Source organism: Halichondria panicea, chromosome 1 (genome assembly GCF_963675165.1).
Source record: "Halichondria panicea chromosome 1, odHalPani1.1, whole genome shotgun sequence".
Taxonomy (NCBI): Eukaryota; Metazoa; Porifera; class Demospongiae; order Suberitida; family Halichondriidae; genus Halichondria; species Halichondria panicea.
The window spans coordinates 17958157-17970098 of NC_087377.1; the positions used below are offsets into that span (position 1 = coordinate 17958157).

At 43.8% G+C, this 11942-nt stretch overlaps 1 protein-coding gene across 1 annotated transcript; it reads right to left on the reverse strand.

The window, feature by feature from the left end:
• Positions 1-2575: 2575 nt before the first annotated feature.
• On the reverse strand, positions 2576-5463 carry LOC135343801 (hemicentin-1-like). Its single transcript, XM_064540813.1, has 8 exons — positions 5286-5463; positions 4903-5226; positions 4259-4852; positions 3873-4163; positions 3395-3739; positions 3140-3345; positions 2964-3063; positions 2576-2904 (listed from the first exon to the last, which is right to left on the reverse strand). Exons 1-8 carry the CDS (start codon positions 5365-5367, stop codon positions 2594-2596), a joined length of 2253 nt encoding a protein of 750 aa, XP_064396883.1. The 5' UTR covers positions 5368-5463; the 3' UTR covers positions 2576-2593.
• Between the last annotated feature and the right edge of the window lie 6479 nt (positions 5464-11942).

Below are 11942 nucleotides of genomic sequence, written 5' to 3' on the forward strand. Positions count from 1 at the left end.
ATCCCCTGGGAGTTGCTCCCGGCAACCCGAACGCTGTACCCTGACCCCTTATCTAGCTGAGTGAACGTGTAGGTGAGGGTGTTAGGATCAGATATTATGAAAGTAGTGCGAAAGTCAACGTCGTTGCTATCACGGAGGATGACAAACCAAGCTTCCTGTGGAGAGGTTGTAGCAACACTGAAAACAGGAGGCTGTAAGGGAGGAGGGCAATATGACATTGGTTGAGTGTGGGGTGTGAGGTGTGTGTGTGTGTGGGTGGGTGTGAGTGTGTGTGTGGGTGTGGGTGTGGGTGTCCTTACAGGGACTCTGCAACGAGAGTTGTAGAAGTTGGACTGGTCAGTGTAACCATACGAGGAGCACCAAGCCCTACACATCACATGACCAGTAATTAAGCCACGTGGAAGAAACTGCCTACTATATATGATATGATGATAAAACAAGTAATGTTTGTAACAAAGACTGGCTAACATAACACACACACACACACACACACACACACTTACTTAGAGAGAGAGTCATGGCTGATATCATAGCAGATTCACTAGGGCCAACAGCATTGTTAACTGTCACTGTAATATTGAAGAGTGTAAATTCATTTAGACCAGAAAGCTGGGTTGATTGCAGAGAACTGTCGCCAGTGAGAGGTACTGGTACTATTACTATTCCATCAATTATTCTCACGGTGACCCCGGTGATAGGGCTCAGTCCATCGAAGCCGTTAGTCCAGGAGAGGTCCAGACTGGTCTCTCCAATATTGGAGACCATCAGGTTAGTGGGGGGAGAAGGGGGGACTGTGAGGGCGTGTGTGTGTGAAAAGTGAGGGTGTGCATGTGTGTAATATGTGAGGGTGTGCATGTGTGTGATATGTGAGGGTGTGCATGTGTGTGATATGTGAGGGTATGTGTGTGCGTGTGTGGTGTGGGTGGGGGAGACTTATACCTTGAATGATAACTTCCACACTGGCCATTGCAGAACCTACTACATTTGTTGCGACACAAGTGTAAGTACCGCCGCTGGTGGTAGTCAGTCCTGACCTCATTAGATTGGACGATCCACCAGCAGAGTTAATGATAGCTCCACCAACGCCATTAGTCAGAAGTTACCCTTCATGGAACCAGGTTTATAACAGAGACTGGGACAGAGTCGGAGATACAGGAGAGAGATATGGTTCCAGTTACAAAGACCATGTTAGAGGCTGGATTACTAAACGCTATACTGGACATATCTGCAGAGGAGAATATGACATAATACAGACAAATATGTCATCATCATCTTACAGTTGACGATCAAAGTTCTAGAGTCTTCAAGAAAATCTCCACTTTGCAAGCTAGTCAGTCGACAAGTATAATTTCCAACTTCATTTCTTTGTACGTTCGTTAGCTGTGATGCTGGAAAAGTGGAAAATGGTTCCTCCCCGGCTGGATTGTACCACTCAATCCGGAATGTGCCTGGTCGGTTGTTGGTCGAGAAACAGTTGAGCCTTATATTTTCTCCCTCAAGGACTACCCCATTATTTGGGATACTAACAATCGGTGCAAAAAGGCCTGTATTTAGGGCAAGAAATAATCATATCAAACTTGGATAGCTATATAGCCACTTACCAGCTGGGTAAATGTCATCAACCCCACCGCCGCATTGAAGTCTGACTGGTATCCCCAGAAGACCAAAGAAAGCATCAGCATCAGTGATTACCAAGACACCAGGCATTGAAGTAACAGATACTCCATTCATTCCGTCAGTAAGAACTATACTAGGGTCAGCAATCCACTGCACATTAGTTGTGAACTGTCCACCTACAATGCATCGTATGCAGGAGGTAGCCAGTGAAGCATTTATAGAAATATAATCAGTCAGATCGAAAGTTTCACTGCAAATCTGACCATGGACACCTGTATAGAGGTGGAATAGAACCTCATGACAATAATCATATTGCTCTAATATTATTATTATTGTTGGCTACTCTAAAACTTACAAGGAATTAAGCAGAAGGAGAGCAGAGCTATCAGAGCGTCCATCTTGCTCAAACTGGCTTCATGTAATATGCTGGTTTGGCACTTTAGTAAACCACTGAACCAGCCACTGAACACATTGTCATGTCATATGTATGGTTGCCTCCCACATGATGCACACAAGCACAGCAGAAGCACAAGTGCATAAACAAACACACACGCATGCACATACCATGTAACTTGCATTTTTTTAACTTGTAAATTACTTGCTAACACTTATATGCAGTAATTACTTACTATGCAGTTAACAATGCAGCTAGCTACATAAGAACAGCTATTGGGAAATAGTTATTCTAATTGTAGATCTAAGTTACAGTGTCATACACAGCATTTCCGCTTGACGTGTTCTCTTTGGTTAGACCATACGCTGGGTTGTTGGAGCTGACAGGGTCTGTAGTGTAGGCACCTTTCTTCCTTGACTTCACGAGCAGTAAACTGAGTAATATTGCAACCAGAGTTATGAGGATAATTAGAAGGATGATGGCGGGAACCCCAATAGCCAGTCCAACAATAGACTCCATACTCAATGGTTCTTCTGCAGAAGAATAGAATTGAGTTATTATACTAAGTTAGAAATAACATACCTATAGCATTTCCATATCAGTTATCATGACCTCCACGTTGATTACCATGGAAACTGTTCCGGCTGCATTAGTCCCCACACATGTGTACACACCAGCATTGGCTAGCGTAGCACTGTCGATAATTACTCTAGACAGAAACGAGTTGCCAGTAGGCCTGGAAATACCGATACCATCTCCTGAAGAAAGCACGTTACCATCTTTAAGCCATGTAATTTCCGGTGTGGGGATGCCCATGACCTCACACTCTATATTCAGTCTAGCGCCTACTATTGTGTTTGGTGTAGAACTAAAGTTTGTGATGATCGGATCGGCTGAAGAGGAGGAGGAGGGTTCAGGTGCATAAGTATGTGTTGCCTAGGAATTGACTTACTGCAAAATACAAATGGATTCTCTTGAAATACGGTAGACTCAGTTGTACTTTCACAACTGTACGTTGCAGCATCACCCATGATGATATCAGACAGTTGTATCTGAAGGAAAATCAATATGCACGTTTAAGTAACATGCAATCACCATCCACCAATCACACGCAGGCACAAGCCTCACCTGGTCGGCAAAGGTTTGTGAGACTCTTTGGAAGTTCCCCTCTCCTGGAGTGATGACGTTGCGCCCCATTAGAAATCTTACTTCAGGCCGTGGAAAGCCATCGGTTTGGCAAGTGATAATGACAGTACTGGCGTTGAGTAGACACATGGCAGCAGGGTTATCAATAACTGACAAGCTCAATGAAGAAATTGGATCGCTAGTGGCAACTGTAGGGAAAAATTAAACAAACGCTAAACAAAGATATCTCAATTGTACCTGGTACAGTAATGTACAAGTCTGGAAGAACCCTGCTTCCAGCAAGATTGCTGAAGATAGCAGAATAAGCCCCTGATGTTTCATTGGTCAGATTAGTCACGGTCAACATAAACGTGTAAGGAGATACGGCATTAACATCACTGCAAGGGTTGGTGATAGTGTATTGGTCTCCGTTAGCAATGTTAGAGCCTTTGAAGGACCACTGTACACTCGGGCAAGGGTCAGCCTCCACAGACACAGGTACTGTCACCATGGTCCCAAAGTCACCCATAAAGAGAGTACCAACTTGTCTGTCTCTCACTGCTCCAATGACAGTCTCATCGAAAGCCAGGGCAGTGGGTGCAGCTGTGTAATGAAACAAACTGATAGTGAACACGCAAAATTATACATGTACAAAGTAAATTAAGATGCATAATAATTATAGCAAACTGCTTATAGAACATGTACGTATACAAAAGCAATGGTATAATTATGTTACCTGGAGCTCTGGCCTCCAACAACCAGGCAGCATTGTCTTCAGACACTGTATTACTGACAAAGCACTGGTACACTCCAGAGTGACTGACTTGAGGGTTTGCAATAGTCAGCATAGTGGCGTCAAAGACAATTCCAACGAATGAAGAGTCAATTACATCTCCATTGAAGTACCACACTGTTGAGGTTGCAGGGTAGCCAGTGTTGGCACAGGAGAAGGTAGTAGCAGGGCCTTGTCCTACAATCACTTCACGGATGTTCACCTCCGAGGGATCCATCGTTATCACGGCTTTCCCTGTGTGCATGTGTGTGTATGTGTGTGTGTGTGCGTGTGTGCGTGTGCGTATGTGTGTGGTGGGTGTGGGTGTGGGTGTGGGTGAGATAACTCACGTTGCACTGTGACTGCTCCACTACTGATAATAGTGGCTTGGCCCTCTCTACATTCCAGAGTGACTACAGCTGGGGGAGGGGGTAGGTTTGTGACCGTACCCACTGCTTGGTTGGAATCAGTGTTGGTTCCAACACTATTAGAGAAAGCACAAACACGATTTAGTGTCCCTTCTGAAGAAACATAGCTGAACTCAAAGTCCTCGTCCTCTCCCTCTGCAGAAAAAGCCGTGAGATCTCCTATCTCCTTGTACACAAAATCCATTCCATTTACTAGTCCAGTACCATTGACAAAGTATGTCTCAGGGCTTCTCACTGATTCGTGCATTCGAGCATTGCTTACTTCACAGTGATAATCGCGTGGGAAAGTCTCAATATCTCGAATGTAGGCCCATCTTCCACCCTCCAGAAACCTTATGAGATTATTCTCCAGGTTCTCGATTAAAGGTGTACCGTCTTGAAACCACACGATGTCTGGAGGTGGTTGCGAGTCCCCAACCCTGCACTCAAGAGCTATGTCAATACCAAACCCAGCAGTAGGAATTGCAGTTGGTACAAACGTACGCTCTACCTCAGTTGGCATAAAGCCACCGAAAACTACAAATAGAAAATGATTACAATACAATGTAGGAGCATGAATTGCTTACATGCATAGTAGACAGTGATGTCTCTACTGCGGATGGTTGCATTGAAGCCAGGCTCTCCAATGATGTTAGTAGCCTCACAGTGATAGATAACTCCAGCCGTGGAAGCATGTTCTCCCTCAGTGATATTTTGAAACAAAAAGTTACCATTAGAAAGCATAAAGCCAGCGTCAACCACGTCATCTCCCCTGTACCAAGTCACGGTAGGTGTAGGGTCCCCAGTAACATCGCATTGTAGGCTAAGATCTGAATTAGATCCATCAGCGTTGGTTGCAAAGACAACCACATCTTCTTGCTCACTGTTGAAACTAGGAGCCACTCCTACCTCTGTATGTATATATAATAATATGTATGTATACCTATAATATAAGAAGTTGATCTCTCACCTGTGTGTGCAGAGAACACAATATTGGTGCTGTAGATGCAGAGTAAGATAAGAACTCCTCCACTTGCTGTCATGACAGCCATTGGCTAGAACTATAGACACTAATTATAATAAGGCCTAAGTTGTTTATTTTTAGCTATAGATCTAATACTGAAAGTGATTAAAACAACAACATGCAACAGAGATCTATCTGAAAATAACACACCCAATATCTAGTGTATGTACACATCTATAACTACACAATACTTCTTGGAAAGGACAGACTTGCAGGACTGCAATCAGACTTGACTAAGATATGACTTTTGTAGACTCCAGTGACTTCAGATCAGCGATCTATGACCACCCCACACCCCCACAGACTTCAGATGGCATTGTGAATCAACACCCACACACAAACATTGATTAACAACTTGTGTCGCAGTATCGGGTATAATTCTACGAGTATATCGTTATGCAGAATTACTTGCTAATAATATTATATGCAAACCAATAGCATAATGATATTGGTTGGGGTTCAAGAGCATTGTTCATCTGAATGGGCATCCCCGCCTAGGGGATTAACCCCTCAGCCTTTCGGGGGTTATATTTTAGCCAGATCTTGTTTTCTTTAAAATGGTATTTTACCACATATCTTTACGTCTATCTTTTGTTTGGGTGAGGAATGAGTCCCTTCGACTCACAAATACTCCCAAGCTGAGCCCAAACAACCTTTATTGTCATTTATGTACCTTTTATTTACTCAGTCTGACGTATGTTATATTATCTCCATAATATTACAGATCTTTCTTTAGTTAGTGTATAGGAAGCCTATCTTGATTTCATGTATACCGGTATAATCATCATTATATAGATAATGTACTAAGGGCATGACGGAATTAGCTCCATAATTCAGACACAAGACACAACAACCAAAGTTAGAGAAGAACGATTACTTCTCGGCTCTTTCTATAATTATGATGCTGGGAAAAATGTAGCCAAGGAGTGCATGTGCATGCAGAGCTTGACCATGCAAATAACGCTTGCTGTTAGCACTATTGCTCTGATTCTAAAGGAGTGGCCAGTATAGTAAAGAGGATTCAGGCCAATTGTGGATATGCGTGGACAAAGCGAGATTTTCTGAGTAGTCTACCGTCGTTGAACTGACTAAAACGCCATGTAAGCTAATATAACATAGCATATGCAGAAGTGATTGTTGCGAGAGAGAGCGTCGGCTAATTAGTTATGTATTCCTCTAATATGGGATGCCAACACTGTAAAGTTAAATTTGGCTGTAATAGAGACCAGACATCTCTCCTCATGAGGCTATACCACGGCTGAGTTATCTGATTGGAAACGAACCGAATGTCTAACCCAGCGTTTGCCTGCTGCTATGATCATTTCTTTTATCGATATATAACTATATGGCATTGGGTTAGGCCATTGGAGTTGGAACCATTGTCCTGCTTCATAGGCACCGCAGCCCCATGTATAACAGTGAAACTATAGGGTTGTCCTTGATGCAGCGAACGAGCAGGAAGTGGCATGTATTCCACTGTGAAGCAAATGTTGACCACCATTGAATGTCAGAACGTGCAGCGACATTCAGGCGGCGAAAGCCGTCTAAGTGATGGAATGTGGTAGATGCATCAATCAGTCACAAACATGCTGAGGTATGTCCAATGAGGGACAGCAACCCCTTGTCCTCCCCGCCTTTATTTAGTTTAGTGCTCTACAATATTATAGTGAATTCCAATTTAATTGGCCATCCGCCCATCCCTGAGAATTTGCTAAGCTCCAAGAGGGGGGGGGGCCGTTGCCTGTTCCGCGGTTGTTTCATTATATCCACTGTATAACGCCGTCTGCGGGAGATGAGCACTTTACTATTCCATTGCATGCGCACCTATATATAGCAATCATATAATACTGATACGATAATTATACTGCAACATATCGTTGTTGATTCTATCATTGACGCTGGCGTTATAATAGATCAATAATAAGCTGCCATGCCATTTGCCTTTTTGCAATGTTAATATATGGGACCTGTCCCTGAGGTTTTATCACCATGCATGCTGCTGCAGGTGTAGTCTTTGGGCGGAAATTTCATGTAATTTGTAAGGAGCCTTTGACTATATCCCAATCTGTTTACGACATACTAACTACATTGGGTATTATCTGGGTGGTGGCTCGGTTCTGCCTCCCAGGTTTCGGCTTTTAATGGTGTGCATGCATTACCGCGCTTCCAGCTGTTGAGTGTAACTGGTACCCTTTAGTTTTTGGCCTGCAGATCATGCATGCATGGTAATGTCTTTTGTAGGCTGGCCCCTTGCTGCCAGGCATGTTGCAGATAGATATAGGTTACCATTAAAGTTAGGAAATACGGGTAAATTAAAAATGATTGTGGTGAATGTAGGATAACATGGGGATGAACTAGAAAATGTAAACAAATACCTGAGAAGTGGAGTAAGTATACTAAACGTGCACAAGCTAGCTGTTTCATTGTTTTTGTGCAAGAGAGTATATCGCTCTCTTTGGGGTTATACATGCACTTGTGGGCAGCATGGTTTAATTTATTTTGGTTTGCACATAATTATATATACATACAGAAATCGGAGCTGTAGGTTTCCAGTCCCACCAGCCGTAGCTGCTTTGGGGGGTGGAGTCGACAACACCGAGCGACGCTAGTGCCCCTTATACTGGGCTATTTTGGAGCGGCTGCATGCTTGGGAATGGGTCTGAGGAGTTGCAAATGTGACACCAGCCCGACATATAATATTCCAGCCTCCATTTTTTTTTTTTTTTTTTTTACCAATCACGCTGTCCTATATTGCTGCTGCGTCCTCCCGAAGGTTGTGGTCATACGTGGTCCATGATGGAATTTTACTTTTTGCTGAGCTTGGCGATTGTATATAGCCGTGTACATTAGTAAGCATAAGGGGCATGGCTTGCATGGCTGAGAATAACGGCTGTGCATGTATGCCTAGTTCCAATGTGTTTATACCCTATAATAGTGCCACTAGCAATGTATATTATAGTGGCTTGCTCAGCCCTCAGCCCCCCCCCCTTCATGATGGCAATCGATTCCACCATGGAGCGTTTGACTATAATGATGGTGTTAGATCGAGACTACTTTCTTCTTTGTTGGGTAGGAAGCTGAGTATCCGTAGTTGAGAACTCCTGATTGTCAGGGTGTTTAGCAGGCGGGGCATTGATCCGGTACCTGCGGTGAGCCGTGTATAATTTTAAAGTGCTCTTTGCTTGCTTGCTGTAGGGAGGTGCACTTATATCTCCCATGGCTGTGATGGGTGGCGACCATCGTTTAAGGCCATTACTATCAAGACATGTAGGTTTGCCAATACCGCCTACCCTGCCATTTTATTGAGTTTGCTGCCAGTTACCATAACCCGCCTTTTGTCGGTGCCATTTTCTGAGTTTGCCCTGCACTTGTTCCTAAATGTTGTTGAGTTTGCCATACCCCTCCTGTTGTTGGTACCATTTGTTGAGTTTGCCATAGCTATACCCTACTGAGTTTTGCTGCGTTTGCCATACTCAGAGTTTTCCATACCTGCGAACTTTGCGGAGATACCTGTGGTGCGTGCAGGAGCAGTTCATAAAGTGTACTGTGGCTCTTTGCTTGCTGAGGTGTATATTGTGTTTGATTGACCTGCCCCGACATTTATTTTGGGGGATGGGCCCAGGGGGGTATATATGCCATACCCCGCTACTTGAGGTTAACTTGCAATACCAGGGTTTGCCACACCCTACTCGGCTATATTTGTTGAGTGTGTTGCCATTTGTTGAGTTTGCATTTGCTATACTCTGGTTTATTAGTATGCCATTTGTTGGGTTTTGCCATACTCGCCATTATTGTGCCTCGGTGCACATGCGCAAGCGAGGTATACGGTAGTATGTTTGTGTGTGTGTGTCAGTGTAGACTGCTAAAGCTGTTCAAGGATCAATGAAGTGCAAGTAAGAGTTTCTCTATAGGCTTCTAGTCATGTTTTCTTGGATTTGCACAATAATCAGTGCTTCGTTCTCGAGTTATGCCTGGTTTTGCTTACTTGGAATGCCAGAGCATGTATCCAAACTTGTTTACCGAGTGTTGCTACTCTGCGAAGTAGTTAGCTCTGAACTAGAACGCTAGCTAATTGGTAGCTGCACGAGTGAGAAGAGAGCTGCAAGGCTCTGCTGATGGCAGTCATTAATTTTCTGACAGAGACGATTAATTTTAGACTTGAACTTTTTAACAACAACCTTGGTCGATCATTACCCACTCTGAGTTTGCATGCAGCAAAAATGTTCACCAGACCAGGCAAAGCAGACCAGCAGCCTCCCACCACCACATGGTTTTTTAAAAATTGATGAGGCCATAAGGGGTCACTAATCACTCTTTATTATGCTGACAATGCAATATTTCGGTACACAACCATTACATCATCAGTAATCGGTTTCTAATTTGCCGTGTGGGCTGGGTGTAACCATAGTACAACCCCAGGTATGTTATGAAGTAGGTCTATACTATACCGTATATATAGCGCTAAATTTTCGGTTATTAGGGATATCAGTGTGGGTCGCCATGAAAATGGTTAGTATGTCATTTCTAACTAAAATTCGTTTCAATAACATTCTTCTGCAGATTCATTGAATATGGAGTCTATTATTGGACTGGCTATTGGGATTCCCGCTATCATTCTCCTCATAACTCTGGTTGTAATAATATTATTGCTCAGTTTACTGCTCGTGAAGTCAAGAAAGAAAGGCGCCTACACTACAGACCCTGTCATCTATGACACTATAGACGACAACAGCTCCCCAGATCCTGTACTAGCTTCTGTCAACACAGCGTATGGTCTAGCAGAAGAGAACACATCAGGTGGCAATGCAGAATATGAAACCATCGAAGGTGACTTCACTCCGGACCCTGTACTGACTTCTGACAACCCAGCGTATGGTCTAGCAGAGCCGAGAAGAAATGAAACTCTAGTATAAGACTAGTTGTTCAATTGTACCTTATTATAGTTTCGTATAATTTATAAATCCAGTGACATTGTTTCTTTTAGCATAATTATATTGATTAATGCTGATGATGTAAAAAAATGATTAAAATTGCAAACTATGTATATACTGATCTATAGTTCAGAGTACATTGGTTTTGAGGATGGTGCTCTGTTACCAGTAGCATGTGTGTAGTTACATTTATATCTGTGCTCCCTAATTTCTAGTCGGGCGCCGCCTCCCTCTACCTTTGCCCGGAAGGAGGCGGCGCCCGACTACCTAATTTCAATGGAATTTAATAGCATATTAAATGGGGTTAACAACAAGGAGCAGGCCGCAATGACGTCACTCATCTCAACGCATGTGCACTAAAGTTGAAGCCTCGTGGCAGTCTCAGAACTATTAGCAGTCACTTTGTGAGCATATCAGACGTCCATCATTCATTCATTCATTCATTCATCTTCTGTCTACCAATTCTCTCTACCGATTAGTGCCCGGTCATCGGCCATGGACCCCCCCCCCTCAGTTGGCAGGTACAGAACACCTAAGCCTTTAGCCAAAAGTTACTTAGACACCACCGCAGCTGGCACGTCGATAACCCCTCTCCATTCTAATACGAATGTGAAAAATCAGGGGCACAATTGACTGCCAAGGTGGTGTAGGATCAATACATATAGTCGCTAACCATGCCTTATACGTACCTCATGCTCAGTGTAGCTATAGACAATAAATTAATAAATTATATCATGTCGCTGCATGGAGAGTATGGCAAACTCAACAAGTAGCAACAGAGTATGGCAAAATCAACATAGCAACAGAGTAAGCCTATGTACGTGCATATAGATGCTTTATTCGTATACCTGTATAGACAATACCTATAATGATCATGTCGCTGCATGGACTCAAACAGATAAGAGTATGAGTATGGCAAACTCAACAAATAGCAACAGAGTATGGCAAACTCAACAATGGCAGGGTATAGCAAACCACTGCCAAGGTGGTGTAGGATCAAATGCTTTATACGTAGTTAAGTACCTAGCTATATACAGTACATGTCATGTCGCTCCACGGACAGCGGCCAACTCAACAAGGTACGGCAAACACAGCAAATGGCAGGGTGATGGCAGACCCAACAAATGCCAGGTACCGGCAGGGTGATGGCATACCCACAAATGCCAGGGTGATGGCATACCCAACAAATGCCAGGGTAATGGCAGACCCAGGGTGATGGCATACCCAACAAATGCCAGGGTAATGGCAGACCCAGGGTGATGGCATACCCAACAAATGCCAGGGTAATGGCAGACCCAGGGTGATGGCATACCCAACAAATGCCAGGGTAATGGCAGACCCAGGGTGATGGCATACCCAACAAATGCCAGGGTAATGGCAGACCCAGGGTGATGGCATACCCAACAAATGGCAGGGTGATGGCAGACCCAACAAATGCCAGGGTGATGGCATACCCAACAAATGGCATACTAACAAACTGCCGAGTGTGCATGTTAATAAATGCCGACTGTAGCAAACGCAACAACTGGCAGGGCGTGGCAAACCCAGCAAATGAAAGCACCACAGGAGACACAAAGTTATTATACCAGGCAGACTAGATCAGTAATTTCTCATCAGCCCCCTCATCACTTTTAGCCTTCCCCCCAAAAGTTCATTATTCATTATTTGTTAG

Coding starts and splice junctions, on each gene's coding strand:
- LOC135343801 (XM_064540813.1), bottom strand. CDS start 5,367: ATGGCTGTCATGACAGCAAGTGGAGGAGTTCTTATCTTACTCTGCATC. Junction 5,227..5,285: donor TGTGTTCTCTGCACACACAG/GTGAGAGATCAA, acceptor ATATACATACAG/AGGTAGGAGTGGCTCCTAGT. Junction 4,164..4,258: donor TGGAGCAGTCACAGTGCAAC/GTGAGTTATCTC, acceptor ACATGCACACAG/GGAAAGCCGTGATAACGATG.